Below are 26,448 nucleotides of genomic sequence, written 5' to 3'. Positions count from 1 at the left end.
CTGCTGTTTCCCCGAGATTCAAACCGGTGACCTCCATGTCACAAACCAGCCCTTTTCATCTCATCTCAGTTAGCGAAGTGTTGTACGTGCTGTGGAGCCAACATGGCTGCCAAACATGTAAATTGTTCCAGAAGAGACATTTTCCTTCATTAAAATGAAAGGCAACTCGCTTTCTTTTCTGATGACTAATTTCTCAGATTTATGAACCTGGAGGAAATTTAGCACTGGCAGAACACAATGTGAGAGAGTTTCAAGTTTGCATTTCAAATTTCAACACAAGCAGATGTTTTCTGGGTTTTATACTAGTGTGCTACTCTTTAATATTCAGCTTCATAACACGTGACTGACAGATACTGGTTAGGCTCGCACAGTATGGTTAACACTGAGAATTTATATTCATTCTCAATCCAATTTGTCTTGTTTTTTAAGGAGCAGAAGAAAGCAATCCTCTCTCTGTTTTCTGTTTTTTTTTCTTCGTTTACAGATAAATGAGGCCAGCCATCCAATGAGGCCTTTGCTTTTTGTCTACACACCAGATAATGTGGATCGTTAATATACAAATAAAAATAGATCGCCCATGATCCCAAGTGTCCATACCACTATTATTTCTGCTACTACTAATAGTATTTGTAATATTGCTTCTACTACTATTACTACTACAATAATACTGTTACACAAATGTTTTGGGTGGCAGGGTGGCCCAATGTTTAGAGAAAACATCACCTGAAATGTCACAGATTCAATCTCCACAACAGCTCATGGTGTGTCCATCAACAGCCAAGTCCTGTTGTCCTGCCAAGTGTCCATGAGCAAAACTCTAAACCTCTACCTGCTCACAAACTGTGAGGCGCTCTGGATAAGAACATCTGCTCAATTTGTAACAAGACTAGGTCAACACCTAGTATATGGCTGGACCGTGTATGGGTGTGCCACGGCCGACCAATGGTGTAACTAACTCCGCTGTAGACTGTTAATATACAGAATAATAGTCCATACATGCATACTGATCTCCGTTCCAGCGCGTCCCGTCTCCTCTCTCCGCCGCTGTCCTCTCCACCGCGCCCACAGCCCGCATTGATCCTCCTGATCCAAGCCCCCGTCACTCTGGTACCCATCGGTGCCGAAAACGGCATTCGCCGGACACCGGGGAACAAATCGGCGCCCAGCTATCGGCACTGGCCTGAACCGTGGCCCCGGGAAACTTTGGGAAGCGTCGGCAGGAAGCCCTCGGCGTGATGAAACCTCCATGCTTGTTTGTGTCTCTCTCTCCGCCGACAGAACAGAGGGCTTCAGGTGGACTGAGCTCGCGCACATGCATCGACAAAAACAGCGATATGATATAATTGTATAGATTCTACTTTAGCTTCAGTTAGCTTTAGCTTACATGCATGATATTGGTCAGCCTGCTTACTGTGTGGGAGAAACAGGCTCCCGATCTCAGCAGAGAAACAAGATGGCGGAGAAAACGAAACCTAAATTTCTGGCTCTGTGATCCTATGATGTGCCACGTGCCACGGCCGCCAATGGTGTAACTTCATCACTCAGTCAGTCGGTCAGTCAGTCAGTGAGTGACAGACATTCGCGTTTATAGGGCTGGCCCTGCTGTCGCGGTCCAGTCAAAAATGTAGATAATAATTGCGTAACAACAAGAATACATTTATAAATGATAACATCCAAACAAGTGAGGGCATTTAATTTGACACAGTCTGTAGCACGGTTGTCTTGGGTTGGATGTGTGTGGTGTTAAAATTTTAGATTTGAAGATTTTAGAAGTGTGCAAATGTTAAGATAATTAAAAAAAAACATGTTTCATAAGGTTATATGTGTATGGAATTACAGGGTTTGTGTAACTCTGCAGGCTAGCTCAGATCATGTTATGTAGACAGGAGATTATTATCTGGGAAACCAACATGCCAAAAACATGTGAGTTGACTCACATGTCTCACATGTTGACTCACAATCTCTAAGCATTTGCTACTGCGAAGACTTTGAGGGACTGAAGGTGCTGTAAATCTCCAACAATAGAATTAGAACAGAGTTAGGTGAATGTCAGACAAAAACTACACTGTAATTGGTGACTGTGGAGCATCAAGCCAAAGCACACACCAGTAGTTGGTATAAGAAAAGACGACTGATTAAACACTGCAGGTCTTCATGCTCAAATCTGAATTGCTGCTCATATCAGATTTTTTTTGGATGACTTCATATCTATTCTAGGATATAACTCATATCTGACACCAATATGAACTGACAGCGACATCGAAAAGACAGAGTAACCAGAACAAAAGATGCCACATCCATTTTTGTACCTACGCTTCTCCCACGGCTACGGTTTGTGCCTTTGGAGTTTTGAATGAATCTGACTAAATCTCCCCAGTGATCATTCAAGTCTGCTACTTAGAGAAGCGGTGTGCATGGGATCTGCATATGTGCCACATCTCAAAATGGAGATGTAGGATCATTGTGGCAACAGGATAAACCTCCCTGGTCACCCGTCGAGAGAAGAATTTGAGGCACTGCCACACGCTAAATCAGACCGATTTTATCCCTCATGTCATAAACTTAGTGAAGTGTAACAAAACAGATTCTTTGGCATTCCTCCCACCTTCATGGTCATTCAATCTTCAGCTTATTCAGTATATATTTTATGTAAAAACACACACACAAATCTTATATCAGAGTTACTACTATATGTAGAGTTTGAAAATCACAACAGTTAGACAGTAATCAAGGGTAGTTTTTTAATGTGTTTAAGCCATAAAAAATATCTTTAACAAAATAAATATCCTGCAATAAAATAATCAACTTACATATATGATGCAATACATTTTAAAAAGGCTGGTGCTCAGACCATCCTACAAAAGCTATTTTATTAGTTTTACAGGTCATGTGTCATTGCTCACTGAGTGACTTAGAGTCCTTCATTCACTCCTTCGACACTCTGATATGCAAAATGCTTATGAAGAGTCCTGTTCCAAAAGGCAATACATTCAAATTGGAACGAAACAATATTTTATCATATGTCAACATTAAATCAACCAAGAATTTAAGTTACCTGCTAGTCTTTGGAAAAACTCCACCATGTGTTTTTCATTCTGTGATATCAATCATCTTATAACACTCAGGTCGCTATATCTCATTTTGGAATGAAACTCACAAATGTAAATGTAGATGTTTTACTACCTCATTTTGGAACAAAACTCTTCAAATGTTTCACTTGGCGCTATTTTACACTATTTCAATAATCTCTTTCAGCATAAGGAGGTTTGAATAACAGCCTTTGTGAAAGTTCATCGTTGTTTTCCATCATTCTGTGAGAGCAATGTAATAAAAAACAGAAGCCAGCGTGAATGGAATTGAAACATCATGTCACATTCATCATCATTTTACAGGCTAGTTTTTCATTGAACGACTCTACTGTCTTCAAAATAATACACAATGTGCTGAAATGTCCTACGAGGCCTCACACAGTATCACAGAGTGGGTTTTTGGGTGACCCGGGGGTTACAGAGACCATCCTTCAACCGACAGCCTGGGTTCCAGGTTGTTGAACATCCAGATCCATGCTGCTGAAGTGTCCTTGTGCCTATAGAGGGGAGGTGGTATACTATCAAGAGGAGGTAGTATAATGCTTTGGAGGAAGTTGTATACTAAGGGGAGGTGGTATGCTGTTGAAAAAGAGGTGGTATACAACTGAGAGGTGGTATACTACCGAGGAGAGGTGGTATACTCCTGAAGGGAGGTGATATATCGTTGAGGAAGAGGTGGTTTACTACTGAGGAGTGGTGGTACATTACTAGGAAGAGGTGGCATACTACTGAGGTGAGGTGGTATACTACTGAGGTGAGGTGGTATACTACTGAGGAGAGGTGGTATACTACTGAGGTGAGGTGGTATACTACTGAGGAGAGGTGGTATACTACTGAGGAGAGGTGGTATACTACTGCAAAGAGATGCTATACTGTTGGAGGGAGGTGGTGTATTGGTTATATACTATTGAAGGGAGGTGATATACTACTGAGGGGAGGTGGTACATTACTGAGGTAGAGATAGTATACTGTTGGAGGGAGGTAGTATACTATTAAGGAGGAGGTGGTATACTATTGAAGGCAAGTGGTGTACTACTTAGGAGGAGATGGTATAATGTTGAAGGGAGGTGGTATACCACTAAAAGGAGGTGCTATACTACTGAGGGGAGGTGGTATACTAAAAGAAGGTGGTATACTATTGAATGGGGGGGGGTATAGTGCTGAAGGGAGGTGGTATACTACTGAGAGGAGGTGGCATACTACTGAGAGGAGGTGGTATACTACAAGACAAGGTAATTACTGCTGAGGGGCAGTGGTATACTACTGAGAAGAGGTGGTATACTACTAAGGAGAGATGGTATATTACTGAGAGGAGGTGGTATACTACTGAGAAGAGGTGGTATACCACTGAGAGGAGGTGGTATAATACTGAGAGAGGTGGTATACTAGGGAGAGATAGTAGGGTACCACCTCCTCTCAGTTGTATACCGAGGGAGGTGGTATACTACTAAGGAGAGATGGTATAATACTGAGAGGAGCTGGTATACTACTGAGGAGAGATGGTATACTACTGATAGGAAGTGGAACACTGCTGTGGAGGAGGTAGGATACTGTGGGAGTTTGCTATACTGTTGAGAGGCCAGTACATTTCAATGGTATTCAATTTAAATTTGGCTGATATTTGATTATACTGTACATGCCCAGAGAAAGATCATATATGCTGTGAATATACTACAGTGTACAGCTTTTTTTTTTTTATGTATAAAAGATATAAACACTGATGCTACTGTAATGTCCTTCTATTACAGCCCAACATCTTGGCTCAATACTTTAACATGTTCAATTTGAGTTGGTAATGTTTGTCTTCACCAGATCATGTCACTTATACATGCTAACAAGAATGAATAACTCTGTAAAGGTGCTAACAGGCATAAATAAACTGGCAGCAATGCTAGACTGTACCCAGAGGGACCTACAGTATGTACAATAGGCACTGCCGTGGTGTTTTACTATGCATTCTTATGAGAATATTGAAGATTGCCCCAAGGACAATAACATTTTCTTTGCACACTGGTATAAGACAGATATATTATTATCCACATTCTGACAAAAATCTTAGCCGCTATAAAGCTTCAGGAATAGGACGACTGACCAACGACCACAGGACACACATTATCGCTCTTGTCATGTGAAAACCTTGTAACCCCAAATTTGGTTATTTTCATGTTATACTTCATCTGAGGGATTATACTGTCTGAAAGGGTTGAGAAAAATTGTGCCATCCTTGGGTTTATAAAACCTTTTAATATCCCATTGGATAAACTAAAAAATGCACGGAAATCAAGCTAAAAAATAAAGCTGCTTTTCTCCTGAAAAGCGGACAGTATGGAGATGTGAGGTTTTCACAAGACAGCAAACGGTAAGTGCCTTGTTTTGACTGCGGATTAGAAGCAGAATTCACTGCAACTGTATAGGAAGAATTTATTATTATTATTGTCATTTAATACCAGAAGTAGTACATTTCTGGCGCCTCTTCCCCCAAGGCTGTAGAAGTATTTTGGCTGCAGCTTCAGCTCAAGTGTTTTCCATGCCTCAACTCTACAAATCAATTGGAAAACAGCTGCAGGGAGGCAGGGGGGCCGACCGGTTAGAGGGATCATCCAGTAACAGAAAGGTCACAGGTTCAATTCCCACAGCAGCCACTCTGTCCCTCCCTGCTCAAGTGTCTATGAGCAAGACAGTGATTTGTTATATGTAGCTCTGGATCAGAGAATCAGCTGAAAGACTGAATTAAAAGAGGTGAACTGGTCGCGGGTCAGCACTCCTATTCTAAAATACTTCATGATTACACACCAATGCAGCCACATTCACCATCAGCATCATTTACATAACACACACACACACGTTTTATATTTCCAAACCGCCATCAGAGCAGCCAAACAACCAAAAAGGGTCCATTTTTGTTATTCCTGATGCATAAAGGACATCCATTCAAAATAGCCGACACTATTTTTCTGCCTCCTCTGCCTCTCTCTCTCTCTCTCTCTCTCTCTCTCTCTCTCTCTCCTTTTCTTTATCTCTCTCTCCCTCTCGCTCTCAGGTCTGGTGTTTGTTGAGTGTGTGTCGGTTCCTTTTTTCCCAGAATGCAGCGTTGTATCTCCTCTGCTGTTTGGTGGTCTTCCTCTTGACTGATGCATTCTCCCCTCTGGCAGGAAAAGAGATGGAAAAACAATATCAAAGTTAGTGAAATAATCTGTGTCTGTGTGTCTTCTCTGCATTTCTAGGTCTTACTATGTGTGTGTATGCATTCTTGTCTCTGTATGTGTGTGTGAGTGTGTGTGTGTGTGTGTGTGTGTGTCCTTACTCTGTGTGTGTTTGAAGGGCAGAGCAGAAGTGGATACACTCGGCGTCCTGTGTGTCTATGCAGAGACATCGGCCCAGTTCCCTCCTCAGTCGGACAGAACCGACTCCATAAGGAACCACCTGGCTGGAAGACAGAAGAAGAAGAAAAAAACACCTCCTTACACTCTTATATATCGTCAATCTGTGAGTTATGTTGTGAGTGATTGTTTTGGTGAACCCATTGTCCCTCAACCTGTCTCGTCTACTTCTACTTCATCTAGTGATTTCCTACATTTCCCAGAATGCCCTGCTCCAACTCTCAGAGAACGTTCCTGGACTTGTTGTATCCAGCTGTGGGCTATACATGTAGGTGGAGAGAGCGATAACCCTAACCCTGAGAAAAAGTGAGAGTTGTCCCCCTTACTCAAAACCCAACCCGTCTCTCTGCTGCATTGCATTCTGGTCTCTCTCCTGCTCTTGTGGGTGTAGAAATTGGTCTCTCTTCCTCTTCTACGATGGATTTCTCCCTGTATGATTGTTGAACGTCTCTTGGTGCAAAATGGCGGCTCTAGAAAGACGCCGTCGCTCTTTGATTCTGAGGGACTGACACCAAAACCTGACGTTTACCGCTGATGTTTTACATCCTGAAACATTTTCTGATATCAAACCTCATTGTAGCTGCTGGAAACATCTGGAGGTGACGTCATCTCGTCTACGATTGGCCGGTTATCCACAGGAATAAGAAGAATATACTAAACAAAATGGACCCAGGAATGCAAGGTACATTGCAAATAGCTGTTTATGTGTTTCAGGGTAGATTTTCCCGTAAACTCCTCTTGCTTCAAACCACTTGTCACAACTATTTATATATAGAAATTGATGCAGTGTTTGTTGTTTGCCCCTAAAATGCAGCCTGAAGCCAGTTTTCTTCACAGTACTTCCATGTTGTCAAAACCACTCTGCTGCAGCTTGTTCCTGTCACACTGGTGGCATTTGAGGCATGAGAGTCCCCAAGAGCCTGCAGTCAGCTCCACCAATCTGAAGTAGTCAAACCTAATGTAATGTATTGTTTTAATATAATTTTTAATAATTCTCCACCTTTTTATCATGCAAAAATACAGCTGTTTGCACATCGTGTTAATCCAGGAATACATACTTTTTTGCACATTTTCATTCATACATTTTAACGCCCGATGTGTTACCTTAATGCTTTTATGTTATATAAAATATAAAATATAAAATTACGTAATTCTCCTATTTTTAATTTATTTTTTACTTATTTTTCTCTCTTGTTTTTGTAAAGCAATTTGTAACTGCATTTTGATAAGTGCTATATAATGTTTATATAGCCCCCATTTGCTATATCCTACTCTATTTTGATGTATCCTATTACTACTTGCTGCTGTAACAATCCAGTTTCCCCGTGGGGATCATTAAAGTTTAATGTAATCTAATGTAATCTAATGTAATCTAATACAAGCCTTTAGTAAATTCGACCAATCATGCAGCACACTAGCAAAAATTAAAGTCTAATCTGCCCAATTTTACATTTACATTGGATCATTTCTAGAATACGAGAAACCCAAATAGGATCAAATCAAAACATTATAGTCGAATCTTTACAACCAAGGCGATTAATTAGCTAATTAGATGTGCATTAGTGTGTGTTGGGTCTGGCCACTGCTGTACCATTACTGCAACACTAATGTACGGTGGCCGAGAGAGCTCAACGCACTGCAACTTAAGAAAACACTTGCAAATAGACAAAACACAAGCAAATTAAGAAAACATCTTCATCAATTTGACAACACATGCGCTGCAAATACACACAACACAACCAAATATAGAAACGTGCTGCAAGTAGCACAGACGACAACGGATCTGTTTCCAGGGGACACAAAAAAGTGATGAACCCGGCTGGGACACGCTTGTTGTTCAATGCTTTGTGACTTTAGTTATTGAAGTTATTGAAGTTACTGAAGTCGGCTACTCGTCAGTGGTGTTGGAAAATGAGCTAAAATGTACGTTTTTTTGGTTTATTCTAACATCATGATCGCATGATTCATTGAACAACAAGCGTGTCCCAGCCGGGTTCATCACTTTTTTGTGTCCCCTGGAAACAGATCCGTTGTCATCTGTGCTACTTGCAGCACATTTCTGTATTTGATTGTGTTTTGTGTATTTGCAGCGCGTTTGTGTATTTGCAGCGCATGTGTTGCCAAATTGATGAAGATGTTTTCTTAATTTGCTTGTGTTTTGTCTATTTGCATGTTTTTTCTTAAGTTGCAGTGCGTTGAGCTCTCTCGGCCACCGTACTAATGAAATGTGAACAGCCAGATGAGCGTTTCTTTTACTGCAGCCATAACGGCTCTGCAGTCGCTGCGAAGCGGCCGGCTCCTGATGCCAACTGGTGCCAGTGTGACCGCCGTAATGGCTCCCAGCCAGCCTGCTGCCTGCTGCAGGTTAAAGGGGGATACCGCTGGATTTGCAGGGGAGGTTAACTAGACCACAGGGAGAACTGCGAGCAGATGCCAGTGGCTTAACAGAAACTACATTTATGTCGAAACGGGGGTATACCTTCAAATAAAAAAAAAAAAAGGTTTATATCTCGACTGTTTGAAGAATCATTGTTTGTGTTGCATATTTAAACTAGGCAACGCTATTCCCACTTCAGAAAAGATGAGCAGTTTGATTTTTTAGTTTCCATCCAATTCTGACAGATCACAATGTTGCAAGGCTCTGTTTCTGAGAATATTTATTTTATTTTAAATCAAACGGCCACACATCTGGGTCCCATACACACTTTGTGGCTGTCTTCCTCCCCGTTCTTCTCTCTCTTTCTATCTCTTTATATATTACTCATGTATCTAAGGGTCGGTGGGAATACCATTTCATGCAAAGTTGCTGTTTTAAATTTACAGTGTGTGTTTTTAATGTGTGTGTGGTGTACCTGCCCTTGTCATATAGGTAAACTTATCCGCAGAGGGGAAATATTGTTTGGTTATTTCCAGTAAAAAGACAATGGACACATGAAAACATGAAAAAAAAAACACAATATACACAGTAATAAACGACCACTATATCATAAAATACACAGGTTAGTGAGGCAATGTTATGGTTCCATTGCACCAAACCCCTACTGCCCAATTCTATTCTATTTACCTGCTGTGGCAAGTTTTATTGCTGAGTTTTTATTGAGTGAAGAAAATTAGGTTTTATATCTTGCCATATAATTCTGCAATGCAAAAATCAAAATTCAAGCATGTGAGATTGCTCAAATGAAATGCAGGGGGTGGGAGGGTCTGTTTTTTAAATAATGATGTCTGTATACAGCTGTGCAAACCTGTTAACTCTGCCTGCCATATTAATAATTCTCAATATTTTCCCCTGGTACTTTCCGCACATGTTTCAGATGACACCAATTATTCCAAATAACATAAAAGCAGTGCGTGACAGATCTATAAAACAACTCCAGAGGACAGCAGTCATTAAAACCTTTTAAGTTTTCCTGAGTAAAACATCCTGCACTTTGTTGTCTGGCTCAGTGTGTAGCACTGGAAGGAACTTTGGGTAAAAGTCCCTTCAAATGGCAGATGTTCTGTATGAATTGAGTTGAGACTCCAGTGGATGTTTTGATATCCAGGAAGAGACTTGATGTTGCCTGTCAACCACATTAAATGACATTGCCTTTTTGGAAGGAAGAAATCCCTCATTTAACGTGACTCAGAATGAAACCTATTAAAATCATGCTGATAGAATGTGGCTCTGCAACAACATTATTTGTGTACCATAACAGGAATGCTCTGGTAATACATTTGCTAGGACAAATCGTGTTTGCAGTCATATTTTGTGGTTTGTTTTACAACTACTCAGGTCTCAGGCGAGTGGGGTTTACCACAGTGCACAACACAATGAGTGTGGAAAAGTTAGAGCTGCAACAAGCAAAATTTTCTGACCACTAGAGGGCGACAGAAACCGCAGCACATTTGTAAATAACACACAGCAAAGTCACTACACTATGGAGGGCTACTAAGGACAAACCTTGCAAAGCACCATGCATAAAGGCTAACAGCTAAGCTAACTGTACCTATGGAGAAGTGTCACCGGTTAGCAGTCTTTGACAGATCTTTCTCCTGCTGAAGGTTACATGGCCAACAATGACAAGTGAAGAGGCAGGAAGCAAGTTTACGCAAAAAAGTTTACTCAATCGCTTCATCGATTCCGCCATTATGAGAACCTTAACATAGGGAGGAGCCAAGCTACTTTAAAAAAATGAAAAGCTACTGAATGGAGCGGGAGGAGCTTAGGTAAGGTTAGGTAGTAAGATTAAGTTAGGTAAGGTAAGGTAAAGTTAGGTACGGTAAGGTAAGGCAAAGTTAGGTAAGGTAAGGTAAAGCTAGGTAAGGTAAGGCAAAGTTACGTAAGGTAAGGTAAAGTACAGTTAAGTAAGGTCAAGAAAGGTAAGGTAAAGTAAGGTAAGGTAAGGTAAAGTTAGGTAAGGTAAGGTAAGGTAAGGTAAGGTAAAGTTAGGTAAGGTAAGGTAAGGCAAAGTTAGGTAAGGTAAGGTAAGGTAAAGTAAAGTTAAGTAAGGTCAAGGCAGGTAAGGTAAAGTAAGGTAAGGTAAGGTAAAGTTAGGTAAGGTAAGGTAAGGCAAAGTTAGGTAAGGTAAAGTAAGGTAAAGTTAGGTAAGGTAAGGTTAGGTAAGGTAAGGTAAAGTTAGGTAAGGTAAGGTAAGGTAAAGTTAAGTAAGGTGAAGAAAGGTAAGGTAAAGTTAGGTAAGGTATGGTATGGTAAGGTAAAGTAAGGTAAGGTAAAGTTAGGTAAGGTAAACTTAGGTAAGGTGAGGTAAGGTAAAGTAAGGTAAGGTAAAGTATAAGGTAAGGTAAAGTTAGGTAAGGTAAAGTAAGGTAACGTAAAGTTAGGTAAGGTAACAAAGTTAGGTAAGGTAAAGTTAGGTAAGGTAAACTTAGGTAAGGTGAGGTAAGGTAAGGCCAAGTTATGTAAGGTAAGGTAAGGTAAGGTAAAGAAAGGTAGGGTAAAGTTAGGTAAGGTAAGGTAAGGTAGGGTTAGGGTTAGGGTTAGTTAGGTAAGGTAAGGTAAGGTAAGGTAAAGTTAGGTAAGGTAAAGTTAGGTAAGGTAAGGTAAAGTTAGGTAAGGTAAGGTAAGGTAAAGTTAGGTAAGGTAAGGTAAGGTAAAGTTAGATAAGGTAAGGTAAACTTTATTATCCCATGGGAAATTTGAGCTTTCAAGGTGCGATACAGACAAACAATGGATTAAGACACAAGTTAAAACACAAGCAGCACGTTAAAACAGTAAAGTAAATCAATAGATAATCTGTAGAGATGCAGCAGATGGGCAGTCACACTTGAACATCTACTTTTTGTCACCTGATAGTTGAGTATCAACATTGGACTATCCACATAATGTGTTGCAAATATTTTTTATGCTTGATATGTCAATGCTCTTCCAAACAAGTAACGTCAACAAGTAACACTAGAAGGGTCAAAAGATTTCAACAGATTCTACAGATTCTCGGTCTAACAGAAGGCAAACACACCATCAATTGAAGCGGGTAAATATAGCTATAACTTTCCTTGTGTGATTTTGAATCTAATAGAAAGTGTCTACAAAAAGTCACAGAGAAACTTTCAAAGCAGAGATATTTTGACGCTAAAGTTCAAAGTAGCAGTTTATAGTGTCTGTCCATATCCAGCGCTCCTCACCTCCCATGTTTGAAACAAATAACTTTATTTTTAGTCGGGTCTGCTGCCAAACAACACACAGCACAGAGGATGCTGTCGCCCACACAGTTTAGTGGGCAGTTAGTCATGGTAGGCATCGCCACTGCTGTTTAAAACTCCTTTATGATGAGGCAGGAAGGTTGCATTTTACCACACTGCTAAGTTTAGACTAAACCAACAATCTGAGACTTAGTGAGAGGGTCCCACCGCTGCAGGAGCTGTTTTTGGCTAATCTCTGGAAGCTATTTTGGTGACACCTCTCTCTCTCTCTCTGCCTCTCTCCCCATCTGTCTCTCTTTCTCTAGCCCTCAATTTAATTCAATTCAAATGCGCTTTATTAGCATGACAGGAAGGAAACCTATGTTGCCAAAGAGCAATATAGTCTATCAATTGAGGTAATATTATAGATATTAACAGATGACAAGACAAAAAATAATAAATAGCAGCGTTATCAGCATTGATATAATACATTAGCATTAAAAAACAATTTAATTCAACTTTTCTGAGTATCTCTCTCTTGCTATTCCTCAACTCGCACCATTTCAAATCTTATATTAATTGTATCTTTAACCTGTCTATCTTTATAACTGTATTTGCATGGAACTAGTATTGTGTGGGAACTTCATGTAATTAATGAATTACCCCCCAAACTCTGCTTTGTGACACGCAGTTACAAAGGATAATGAAATTCGCTGAAATCACCGGTGCACCAAATACAATTATATGAGGTCAGAATTTAGCAATTTGTCACTTTAGCCAAGCAAAACTTGAAGTTTCATCCATACGTTCTGCTACTGTCTCCACTTTTCATGAAGATAGAAAGTTAGAAATTGGGTGTTTACAAGAGGCAGAGGAAAAATAAATCACACACCAAAAACGATTACTGAAATTACTTAAAGTTCGATTTGCACAAGATTATTATTATCAAGGGACGTTTCTCTTGACCAATCTACGGAAGGTATTTTACACTGGAATTTTTACTTTTCAAACTGCAAACATAGCAGATTCGCACTGGATTAAAATCACTTCACGTTCCCAGGTGACATTAGTCCCGTGTCAACTGGGCTTATGACGTACTTCTAAGGTAAAGTGTTGTACTAACTGCTTTGCTTTGGCAATACTGATTCTCTTCCATTCATGGCATAAAAGGCTTACTTGGATTGAAGAAGCTGAATTGAAGTGACAGATTTAAGGAGTTAATTGGTTGTGGGAAGATCAGGGAACGACCACAGTGATTTCAGACCCAGCTCCTTGTGGTCTCCTTTGGTGGGTTCATGTTGAAGGGTTAGACAGGCTATTTAGAAACAGCAAGAGGAAACATGGCAGAAATTACCCTTCGTTAGGAAAGGTGCGCTTTCTTATTAGCTGCACCACATCTAACTGCTTACTCATTGCTTGTGCATACTGAACTAAAATGAAGTTAATTGCTGCCAATTGTGAAGGTAGCTATGTGCCTGTTTCCTATTTGAGGCTAGGCACTAAAGAATATAAAGAGTTTCGCTGGATAATGAGAAAGTGGCTCCTGCCCTACATAATGACTGCTGAGATGGATTTAAAGGAATAGTTCACCCAAAACTGAAAATTCTGTCATCATCTCCTCCCCCTCATGCCAGTTGAAACACAGGTGAAGTTTGTCCATATAACACACAGAGAGGCTGCAGCACAACTCCATAGCAGCCTTCTCCAAAACAACTGAAGTCAGTGGGGACCAGTTCTTCAGAGTTCCAAAAAGACCTACAGTATATTTACACCATCATTTAGTGCAAATCTTAACTACAGCTGATTGATTTGCAACAAATAATGGTGTATAGGTCTTTCTATTCACAGTGTGACTGTTTGGCTGTTTTTGTTTTGGAACTCTAAAGAACAGGTCCCCATTGACTTCAGTTGTTTTGGAGAAGGCTGCTACCAAGTTGTGCTGGCAACCTCCCTGTGTGTTATATGGACTAACAAATTTCACCTGTGTTTCATTTTCATTTTTGGGTGAACTATTCCTTTAAGACACATATTGGAGAAACATTCGAGTTTAGAGCTACTTTGAAATAATAATCCGCAACATTTTCTTATAAATTAATGTCTCTTCAGCTACTTTCTGCCACTGATAGATATATCTATATATATAACAACAGTGATTCAATTTATATCCAGTTAATGAAAGCTTTTACATTTGCTGTTCTAAACACCTGGTGTCTGGTAGCTCTTTCCCTGAAAAATCAGGTGACAGTTTTTCAGGTAACAATTTTGTTTTTACTAAAATGGATAGATGGCATGTTGAAATCTTTTAATTAAACCTCTCATATACAGTGTGCAAACAGCATGTCAATCAATACATTTTTTACACAACACTATTACTAGTGTGTTGTGTGATGAAACGATTATCAATATAACACTTTTACCCTGAAAATACTCAGTGTAGTGCACAAACATTCTGGAAAAAATTCCATGATTCTGTTTCTTCTGCATAAACCATGATGAAAAAAAAACTATTTTGTTAAATGAAACCCTCTCCCATCTGTGGCTCTGCTTTCCGCAAATCAAACCCATCCCTGTGTGCTTTGAACTCATCGCCATATTGTTTTTCCATGACTTCCTCCACTCACTGCTTCAACAAACCCTGGCTTCATTTAGTGGCATTACAACACTGCATATTTTATCATACAGCATATTTTATCATACATCCCATATGAGGGGAGGCATTTTCACATTGGTTTCATTCCACAGGCTAACTAACGCTACATTTCTATTTTGAAAATGATGTTCGTTGCTTAGTAATTTACACATGTAACAGATTATGTCATCTAACAAAAGGAGAATCCTGGCACTCCAAATATAAAAATATAACGAGGAAGGAAATATTTAAAAAGCCTTTATTGTAGTGGCTAAATCATTAAAAGGCTTTAAAGGTTTAAAGCCCTGAAGAAGACCTACGGTGGTTGAAACATGTTGGCTTTTTTAACGATTTAGCCACTACAATGAGGGCTTTTTAAATATTTCCTTATATTTTGAGTGCCTGGATTGTCCTTTTGTTTGTAGCACTCTTTTTTCCCCGTTTTCCAAGAGCACCCGACACATTTCTGATCCTAGTTTGACAATATAGAGCAACCAGTCATTTCCTTTTTTTCAGATTATGTCATCTATTTTGTAAGCAGAAGTCTTAAGATAATCAATATTCATTGGAAATCATGCTGATTGCTCAATATATATACATGTTTACATTTTTTTTCTTAACCTATTTTATTACTGTTAATTGCTTAGCTTTGTATGTCTACCATTTTGGTCTTTGTTTTTATTATATTTTTTTATGTAAATCACTTTGGTCTACATTTTGTATGAGAGGTGCTATACAAATACAGTTATACAGTTATTATTTTAACAATGGAACTAATTATATTATCTAAAATGTCAGCAACTTCTAAGCACTGGTATTAAGCTAACTAATAAGTTAAGTTAATGTCCATTTGAAAATTATGTTCATTGTTGAATAACTTAAATAATAATCCATAATGAGTCTAACATTCATGCTAGCAGTGTCAGGATCCACCAGGTTGGTGGATGTCTTACTTTAGCCTTGGTGGACCAGCAGTATGGTAAGAGCCTGGAACTGAAACCCTTGCATCACCACATGGGTTCAAGGAAGAAAAACGATGGGAAAATACCACCAACCACCAGACAAATTGTGGCTGTGGCTGGAGAGTTTGGGCTTTATCTGCCTCTTTGACAGGTAGCCAACAAGTCTGTTTTCTAGTCACATTTTAGGCATTTAGCTGATGTCATCCAGACCAATCAAGCACACTTCAACTGGAAAGTAAAACCACAGTTGCACTGACTGTTAATGGGCACACACTGGATGCTGGCTGTCTTTTCCATTGGAGCACAGCAGCTCCATTAAGATTGAAGATGCCAAAAATCCAGTGGCTGTGATCAGACAAGACGATTTATTCTCCTCATCGCTAGTAACACAGAGAGCAATAACTCAGAGGACACAAGCAACGTTGCATCATTCTCATTTTTATGCAACACAAAGTTTGACAAGGACTTTCAAGCTAGTGTTAGCTAGCTAACTTGAAGTAACAAAGCAGATAACGGTGTTGAAAATAAAAATGAACAAGAGAGCGTGGGTACATGACATGCACTTGGGGAGAACAGAGCATGGAGAGTTGAATCATCTTGTTCAAGAGCTCCGCTAAGATCGAAACTGTTTCACGGCCTTTTTTGCATTGACATGACGCACTGTGCGGCTGAAGTTGAGACTTATTTAACTTGGAGCGCCCAGGACAATGCTGCAAAACACCCTATGTCCACAACGCACAGTGCATAGTTCAGAGGAGACGCGAGCCTGCTGCGACCTAACCATTGAAAACAACTGTAAAAAGGTGCAGGCGCCTCAACAAGGTCTCTCTTGGCCCAGGACAGGGGCAATGTAAATTTTCTTTGAAAACAAAGAGAGGCCCTTTGGATCTTTCAGTTCAAAGCTCTTTACCCAGATGGAATAAATGAGGAATTTCATTTTAAATATTTCCATTAGATGTTTTCAAATGCCATACTGTTTCTGACTGTGAGATGGGATTTATGTGGAACCCTATTGTGCCTCCAACAGCAGCTGATAGCAATTATATATATTTTTTAAATACTGTCTGACTGATTGGTCCATGGGTCCTAAAGAAGACATTTTGGATGTCACTGAACATACTTATTGTTGCCATGGCTATTGCAGCTGGAACGCGTTTAATATTGAAGCTTTATCAATTGTTCTCCAAGAGTAGAGTAATTGTTTTTCCAATTGCTTTTGTTTTTTTCTATTCTAAAAACTGAAATAGTGAAAGTTGCTTTTAGTTTGGAATCCAGCCACTGTGTCTGAGTGCCTCCCAGCTACTGTTGCAGAGAAAAAGTTAGAAATTCCTTGGGGGATTTTTCTCTCTCTTGCACAGATTATTGATTGCCTCGCTTCTTTCTACAGTGTAAATCATCATATTTTATCTCTGTGACTGTTATTTTTATCACTATGCTCCCATGTTGTTATCACTGTCTAAATAAACCTCCTCTCCTCTCCATGGATCTGTTAGCAGGAAGCTCACCTGGGGGTGTTCACCCAGACGATGCCGATGTGGCAGAAGTAGACACACTCCTTGTCTTTGTGGTTCTCACAAGAGCACCGCTTCTCCCGCCGGTGGGCCTTGTGGGTGAGCTGCGCCAGGGGGCCCTCCTCCACCGTGGGGCCCATCACAGAGCTGGTGTAGGCTGGAAAGCACAGGTGGGAAAAGAGTCAATTTGATATTGATTTTTATTGCTTTAGTATTGATTATTAGCTATAGAATTATATTGCTCTTGTTGCTTCAAAACGTTAAACTGCCATTAAGTCAAATTTTCAGGAATTTTGTAAATAGCCTTCTTTTCTGATAGACAACAATGTAGTTCTTCAAATTATGTTATGGGGTTTGAATGGATTTCATGGCCGTGGGACTTGCTCTACCTATAAAGAACTACAAAACCCTAAAATTGTCTTTATCCCATGTGGTTTTGATTGGGTTTTGCTTTTTGTACACTGTTGTACATTATCTGTTGACAAATGCTATGTTTGTCTTGATGCTGCTTTCCTGACCATTTTCCTTTAAAAATAAATTCTTAATGTCAGCAGAATCTATTTTTAAAGGAAAATGGCCAGGAAAGCAGCATCAAGCAGCATACTTCTTTACATAAAGGTGAAATATAAAAATAAAGTAAGTAAGTAAATAAAGTAAAGATAGGAAAATCATTAAAAGTGTAGTTAGGAGGTTTTTCTGTGACAGCAGCAATATTATATCAACATTCCAGTAGGACCTTTTGGAAAAAAACGGGATCCAAAAGTCCCATTAGTAGAAAAAAAATGGATCCAGATAGAAAGTCCTGACAAAACTTGAAAGGTCTATTGTCCTACATGGTAAACTCCGCCCCTCTGGCACCTAACATGAAACAAACCAAGTGGTGCCAAATACTACTTGACTCAAGTCTGCCCTCCAACACCTGTGTCTGGCCTGCAGCTGGACACACACACACACACACTCTCACAGAAAGACAGAGATTAGATTTACACACCAGGCATGCCTGCACACATGTACATATGTATGCATCTAAAACTGCGTCCGTACACACACACACACACACACACACACACACACACAGAGGCCATAAACCTCACAGAGCCCACAGAGACCGCCTTTGATCCAGTTCTCAGACATGGAGTACACATAGGGGAATGTTGGGGTGTCTACCATGGGATTAGCACACACACATAAACAACACCTCAACACCTTTTTCTCACCATAAATGGTAAAAGTCTGTTCTTTATGTTGCTGCATTAACATCCCAGAGTATCAAGGCTGTTATTTGTCTTAAATCTCCTAAGACGCTGTTATTTGTCCAAGATGTTTGTATCTCAGCTTTCCCCATCCAGGATGTCATGTTGCACCGGCTTCATTCAGTATTAACATTTTGGGCATTGTTCTTATCCAGAGTGACTGGATAAACACTGTAAAGCTTCAATTCCTAGATCATCAGTGTTACAAGCAAGCAGTGGTGAAGAGGTAAAAGGTCAGAGGTCAGAAAATAAACCAAAATGATAAGAAATACAGTATGTAGTTTATAACAAATGAGTGTCTGCCACATATTGACAGTCAACACATTTCAAGCATTCAGTTCATCCTCTTATCTGAACCGTCTCTCAGTGAGTGAGTGGACAGGGGGTTAAGTGCCTTGCTAAAGGGCTCTTTGGCAGCTGGTTGCTGACGGACACACACCTGCGGAGGTTTTCTAAGCACCAGACCGATGTGTTCACCCGTCTGTTCCGGCGCCAGACAGACGAATCTATCAGCGGCTCTGACTCCTGCCAGACAGACATCATTACTCTCTAAAGCAAGATCATGAGTGAAAATAATGTAGCTACTGTTCTCCTTGGCCTCAAATTCACTGTGAATTTTTTTAGGCGACTTGACATTGACTGATGAGGGAAAGCCCGCTGACATTATTTTTCCCCCCTTTTATCAGTGCAGCTGTCTTTGTTATCTACAAAAACGGTGTAAGAAAGTGAGAATTTACCTACTTACCATCCATATTGTTAAATATAATCTTACTAATCTTACTGTGATTTGTTGCCAAGGAAACTACCTGGCTATACTGCTTTTACTGAGGTATTTCCCTAAACCTTGAATAATTTCAATTTTTAAAAAAGCATTAAATTTGAGCAAACAAAATTGAACAAATTCAAAACAATACGCGCTATTCTCTCACGTTTTGCCCCAAAAATGAATCTAGACATCAGTTTCATGAAGTTATGAAAAGGGCGGTGAGCTGGATAAAGGGGAATCTGTTGACACATCAGCTGAGACGGGCCAGGAATGTCAGCCAAACACAATTACTGTCTAAAGATACAAGATAGCTGTCGGTAATAACATACCGTCCTCTATGTCTCCCCTGAAAATGAAGTTTCCTCCCAAAATCATACCTACAATTAAAAAAAAATGAGACCTACTCTTGCAAAATGATTGATGTCGTCCTTTACATACTTGATTTTCTATATTTTGGAGATATGAGATCAACTTTGTAGAGATTTCTCCCCCACAACTGGACACATAGTTCTTGTGGAAATGAACTCTTAGATTACAGATCAGAGGTTATTGCCCTAACCTCACACAACCTCCTGGTCTGGAGGTCTTCTTGCAGCACGATTCATCTAGAGCAAACAAAGCCTTCCAGATGGTTTGTAAGGTTACTCTCTGCACCGCCAAGCCAAACTCAGACTGAACTGAGGTGTTTTGTGCTGATGCAGAGGAGAATGCTATGGGTTTTAATCCATTTGGCACAGAAATGCTACGGTTTTCATCCACGGTCCTCATATATCCTCCAAAATACACACACACACTCCTGCAGTATCATAATTCTCACAGGATGGTCAGAGCGCTGGGGGGTTTGCCTGTACTGCAGCCTTGCTAGAGGGCACACTGGACTAAAGAATCACGCTTGTGAGTGGAACAGTGCTGGTTCGAATCCCCAGACTGGCTCAGAAAATGTAGTTGGGGGAAATGAGTGAGTGACACTCTCTCCTCCATCCAGTTACCTTATAAATGCCTTGGAGCAAGGCACTTAAAGGTCCCATATTTTACACTTGCCAGTGTTTTATTTTCTGTCTTGAGGTCCATTCAAAGCTGTATGTGTGGTCTCATGTACCAAAACACTCTTAATCCATTTTCACACATTCATTTTCCAGCATCTCTCTGAGCCTTACCAAGAACAGGCTGTTTCTGTCTGTAAGGCTCATTCTGTGTCTTTAAGGCTCATTAATATTAACGACCCCTCTGTTCTGATTGGCTAACCGTTTCAAGAGTGAAACGTGAGACACCGCGGCCAGGCAGCTACAGGTAGGGAAAACTCTCCGGTAAATAAACAATGACAACCGCTCAACCGCTTTGAAAAAAACACTTTGTTAGTCTATTATTTCTTACAAAAGTGATAATGAGCGAACCTTTGTGACGCCACAAAGTTACGGAAGTCCAAACGGCTCGTTTAGAGGCTCGCTTTTCTAATATGGATTGTGTGGATTTAGTTGGCGACCGTGCGTTTTGATACTTTCACCATGTTTAGATAGACCATCCAACTCCTTTATCATCACAGAGGCAAGGGACATGTCGTTTTCTACAATATGGGACCTTTAAAGTCACAATGAAATTAAAATTACTTTTTTCAGGGACGTCCTAGTGGATCAGTAGTCTAAGGCGCAAAAGTAACCACAACATCCTGGGTTCAAATCTGAGCTGGGACCTTTGTCACAAGTCATCCCTTTCTCTCCTATAGTCATTCCTGTCTCTCTGACCTTTAAATCGTCTATGGCAAAAATGCCCCCCAAAAAAATCATTAAAAATGACTTTTCCACCTTGCGAGCTAATTCTCCATATCATAACGTACACCTATTTAACAATAATTGACAAAAAGACTTACAAATTTTTGTAAAATTACTTTTACTTCCTGGATTAATTTTTATTTTTAGTGGTACATACATTTCCAATCCTGCAACTTCCAGCCACTGTGTCCCAGTGTCCAACAGTAAGACTGTTGCAGCTCCCAGGTGTGACTATGTGGTACTGTGTGACTTTGTAAACTGTGTAAACGAACTGGTAAAGCAGGGTGATGATGAAGAAAGAGCATGCATGCTCAGTCAACTTCCTGTAAAATTAAAGTTATGGGAAAAAAGAAAGGTTAAAAAAATTTAGCATTCGCCTCTCTCCTGCTGTTAACTAACTCACAAAGTTAGCCACCTGAAAATTTTGCAGCCATCACCCGTCAGAATCAACTTGCATGCTTCCTTGTTTCCCTACCGATGTGATTTTGTATCATGAGAAACAGCTTCCCCTGGCAAGTGCAAAATGGATGAGAACTTGAATGGATAGAACGGTCCTTCCACTGTTTGCCATGGTAATTTGGCTACTACAGCATTATTATTGGAATTTTATATGGAATTTTAAGGGTTAGTTGCTATGGTGACAACACAAGTCTAAGTTAAGGCCATAAAGTCTGTCACACTTGCTCGAGAACTGTACAGATGAGTCTGTTACGTTAGCAACGAGGCTAACGTAGCTTTATCAAAGACTGCGCTTCTCTCTCTAGCTCTTCTAATCAACTTTAGCATGTTAGCAATACATGGCAGCAAGGAGACAGAGAAGCTCCATTTGGTTCTTGCTGCAAAGCCTCTTGCCTCAGTGATTTGCTGTAAGTCATACGGAAGCTAGCCCAACGGCTGTTCAAAACCTTGTAGCTGCAGACCGGACCAGATAGAGCGACTCATCAACCAAGTCCCTCGCAGTGTGAACGCCCTGTGACTAAAGTATATGAGTATACAAATAGTCACTCTCATACACGTATGAGTTGGCTGGTTTAATCACCATTCACAGTGCGATACTCCTCTAAATAATTACACATGCAGCAGCAATTTACCGAACACGTTATTTTCAAAATGAAAACTGTCTGGCTGCAGCCCGTGGCTCGACTTTAGAGACTCCAGTCGAACGGCAAATGACCTCATTACAGCCTCCTGCATGTGTGTGTGTGTGTGTGGCTTGCATGCGCATGTGTTTGCGTGGGTGTACTTGTGTGTGTAACTCCTTAACAGCCACTTCCGACGGTTGGGCTTCAGAAGTTTAATGACAGCAGGTTTCTCCTGTATTCCCACACAAACCACACAACCCCATCTAATCTATCACAAGCAATTATTTAATTCCCTGTGCAGCTCAATGCAGAGCGAAGCCGTAACACTGCCAGGGTTGGGGGTTCAATTCCCTGTGTGGCTCAATGGGATGCGGTTTGATTCCCACTGCGGTCATCCATCCATGCTGTTACTGTAAGCCACTAACTATACAGCATCAGTCACTGACCATGGTAAAAAGTGCAGTATATGGTGTAGAAATGTAAACAACTAATGATCACCTTTGCCTGTAAACATACATATTAACCCAATCCCCCTATTCCGAGAATCCATCTGCCGTTATTATTATTTATTATTATTATTTGTGTGGCCCCCAAGGGTGACTGTTTAAACATAAACCCCCTATTATTTTTAAATGAGCTTGAGTCAATTACCTGAGTTTATGAGGCTCACTGTAATTTCCTGCCTGGTGTCCAGCCAGGTAGTATTCGTAGTCTTTAGCACTTTCTGAATTTGCATGCCGATTCATAGCGGTCTGGCCGCAAGCCTATCCATCGCCAGTTAATCCTGACCAGTGTTGGGCAAGTTACTGAAAATTAGTAATTAGTTACAGTTACTAGTTACTTCTCTCAAAAAGTAATTGAATTACTTTACCAATTACTGCATAATAAAAGTAATTAGTTACTAGGGAAATGTCTGCTTCAATTCTCTTATTACACATAGCTATATTATTTTAGTGTTGCTGTGGCACAGTGTGGGACAAGACAACTCAGATTTTATCTATCATGGTACCCATTATCACTATGATGAAAAGTAAGTAGTGGAACAATAAAACAAAATAGATATGTTTTGATAGGTGTATTCGACAGGCCTTCAGATCAGCATTAGTACACTGTGTGGGCTAAGTTACCGCACCGGTAGCAGTGTTGCCAACTCTTTTCCAAGGAAAGTAGCTATTGGCTGCTCAGAAAGTCACTAGAAGTCACCAGATGATGTCATACGATAATTTGCATATCAATATGTAATGCTGCACTTGTTATGCACGCCGCGGCGTAGCCCGTTTTAATATAAGTGCCAGTTTCGGTGTACGCCAGTAACGATTACAAGTGGAACCTATCCTACAGCCCCTGCTGTGGGAAGCGCTCTGATCATCAGACTCTCTGGATTAGACAAGCAAGTAGAGAAAACCGGCATCAGCTGTACCAATTTATTTCCAAATGCTTTGGGATTCAACACATTAACATTGCTTCCCATGGTCAGAAAAAGTCGGCAGATTTGTCGCTCATCGCTTTTGAGAAATAAAGTCTCCAGGGAGGTTTGTAGTCTTTTGATTCACTTGCACCACCGTAAAGTCGGATGATCATAAACCGGATAATCCAGTAACGAGTAACGAGCCCATTTAAATTTCAGTAACTGTAATTGCGTTATTAATTTGAAAAAGTAATTAGTTAGATTACTAGTTACTGCCAAAACGCATTACTTTGTAACGCGTTATTCCCAACACTGATCCTGACAGATACTGTCCGACATTCCTGATTGGATGGTCGATGTAGGCGGGACAAACCTATGACGCCATCACAGAGCGCGACAGCGACTACAAAACAACACGGCGATACGACACGACAATAACAATGGGATTTGGCGGTCCCATTTCTTTGGCCACCAGAGGAGCGAGCAGGTAAATCAAGCTCTTGCCAAAACCAGCGGAAAGAACCATGAAGACATCCTGACCTCTTAGGAAAATATGCAGATTTGTTTTAGTTTTTTTACAATTGCTTAAGCACGATTTTGAAAACACGGCTCAAAACACTAATAAAACACTTTATTCAAAACTATACAGTAATTTATAAAAACCCAATTTTGTCACCGTATGGCACACACAGTTCATACTTTTAGTACATACATACAAAAGTGTGAGGCTGAGAATGTGCTTGTAGTTGTGCAGATCTGGGCTGAGGTTTTGCTCATTGAGTGTCAGGTTTCACTAACTGTGTGTTATTTTGAAATTGTAGTGTGTAAGAAATCATAAAAAATTGTAATCAATGCCACAAAGTTTTTTAAGCACTGACAAAATCGCTAAATCTAGCTTGCTATTATCCAATTCCTTGCAGACGCTGCCATTTTATCGTAAGATATATGAGGTTCAATGGGAGGTTAGCATAGCAACATTAATCTTTTGTCGGCCACTCGCTCTGACCTTCGGATGATCTGTAACTCAAGACTAGAGAATGTGAGAACGATAATAAAACAAGAGTTAACAGTCTCTGTATCTAAGGATTGTGAGGTTCAAGGTTCAAGGCTGTTGGGGTGAAAATGGAGCTAACTAAAGCTAATATTATGCTAGCATCATTGTTCTTATTAACTTCCATTAGTAGGCCCATGCTAATTAAGCTAATCACCATTAGCCTTTTTCAGTGTATGGACCGTAGTATCCATAGTAAGTAAATGGTTTGTCTTTGCAAGAACATTAGGGTCTTTCAAAGTAAGAGTACACTTTATTAATGGTTATGGTTATATGTGAGAGATTTTTCGAAATAGTACATGGTGTTAAAATATAAAATTTTCATTTCATAAGCCGGTCGAGGCAGCAGTAGACCAGCAACTCCTGTGTTCTGCGAGGTAAAATTAAGCAATATTACACGAGAGGGTGTGCGTTACTTCAGTGATGCTTACGGACCTCGGCGCAAGCGCCTTGGTCCTGACCGCATCACTGTCGTGCCAATAATGACGGTAACGCACACCCTCGAGTGTAATATTGCGATTATACAACAGTTACCAACAAAATAAAAGATATAAACAAAATGTATCGCTCTCAAAATAAAAAACTTTTTGCTAGTGTTATCCCCGTTTCCCTGGAACTACATGGGGTCTGACTAATAACTGGAAAACAATCAGTCACGTCAGTAGACTCCTATGTAATGGAACCTAGTTTACTACTCCAGCAAGTAGGCGGAGCCTTAGTAACGACCTAGCAACAGAGACCATTTCTAGTCCCTGTTGAGTCAGCCAGCCAACTGGAGCTAATGCTTTCTAGAGATCGCGGGATTTCCCAAACTGAATAAATACCACACATATAAACACAAAACTTCCTTGCTAGCTCAATCTTGTTGTAACTAAGATATCTGCTGAAAAAAATAATTTTTCCATGGACAGATTTAGCTACTATGTCCGCGAACTTCACATGTATTTTTAAGCTAGTAGCGCCGTGTCACCGACTCACCGGCACAGCTGATGGAGGATGCAGAGCGTCTGGTAACATCAAGGCTGAACAGAGTTAGCGTAACGTTATATTTAAATATATTGTATGATAATATGGCGGAGTAATATTTGGTGATGAGCACGGCTAGGTGTGCTGTCATGCTGATTTGAGCACGTTCTAAATGTCTGGTTGACCAATCAGATCGCTTGGTTGGAACTACCTGTTGTATAATTACTGTTTTTGTCAAAAGAGTCTGGTGACGATCAGCTTCAGTTCCCTGTGGGAAAAGGCTGTCTGACAGCAAGGTAAAGAGGTGAAAATATTCTAAATATAGCGTACACTTAAACTGATTTTTTTAGGTGGCTACAATACGTTTCGCTGCTGCCCCTGTCCACAGCAGTATATTGCTTAGCTTCTGTGTCGGTACTCCTGCCTGCTTCTCCAAACTGGGGCACCGCCGACCGCCATCTACTGTAGTAATATACTGACTATGGGTAAGTACCTCATACAACCCCACTTCAATAAATCTGAAATATCCCTTTAACAGAAAGCTGCAACACAAGTTGACATGTTTGTTAAACTTACATCTCAGGTTTTTTCCCCCCACAATGCTGAAATAAATGTTGACAGTGGCAAGTGTGTTGTTAGATCGTTATACCATTATGCTGTTAAAAAAATGTAAAACTGCAAGCCTGTTGTATTGTTAGACCATAATATTGACAAAGGGATTTTTTGTTGGATTTTTATGCTGCATCAAGGCAGTTTACAACTGCTAGTGTTGGACCATGCTGCACCATAATGTTGCCAACTGAAAGTATAGTTTATTGTAGGGCTGCAACTAACGATTGTTTTCATTATTGATTAATCTGTTGATTATTTTTTCTATGAATCGATTAGTTGTTTGGGCTTTGTGAAACTGTGATTGACATTTTTGACCATTTTCTGACATTTTATACACCAAGGTGCAAC

At 40.2% G+C, this 26,448-nt stretch overlaps 1 protein-coding gene across 1 annotated transcript; it reads right to left on the bottom strand.

Annotated features, from left to right (window-relative positions):
* Positions 1–6,125: 6,125 nt before the first annotated feature.
* LOC139658699 (endothelin-3) lies at positions 6,126–18,363 on the bottom strand. Its single transcript, XM_071536851.1, has 4 exons — positions 18,288–18,363; positions 17,188–17,350; positions 6,394–6,516; positions 6,126–6,234 (listed from the first exon to the last, which is right to left on the bottom strand). The coding sequence occupies exons 1-4, from the start codon at positions 18,361–18,363 to the stop codon at positions 6,126–6,128; spliced, it is 471 nt and encodes a 156-aa protein (XP_071392952.1).
* Positions 18,364–26,448: the final 8,085 nt, after the last annotated feature.

This window comes from Centroberyx affinis, unplaced genomic scaffold, assembly GCF_046629955.1.
Source record: "Centroberyx affinis isolate AG114_WGS23_722 - 3 ecotype Tasmania unplaced genomic scaffold, CSIRO-AGI_Caff_v1 ptg002952l_1, whole genome shotgun sequence".
NCBI classification, from domain to species: Eukaryota; Metazoa; Chordata; class Actinopteri; order Beryciformes; family Berycidae; genus Centroberyx; species Centroberyx affinis.
This window is presented reverse-complemented; position numbering and strand designations above follow the sequence as displayed.

Bases quoted from the DNA above. Each gene is read 5' to 3' on its own strand.
- LOC139658699 (XM_071536851.1), bottom strand. From the start codon at position 18,363: ATGGTAGACACCCCAACATTCCCCTATGTGTACTCCATGTCTGAGAAC. The intron at 17,351-18,287 runs GTGAGGTTTATG...TGTGCTTTCCAG, and splicing joins AGGCGGTCTCTGTGGGCTCT to CCTACACCAGCTCTGTGATG. The intron at 6,517-17,187 runs GTGAGCTTCCTG...TCTGTCTTCCAG, and splicing joins GTCTGGGTGAACACCCCCAG to CCAGGTGGTTCCTTATGGAG.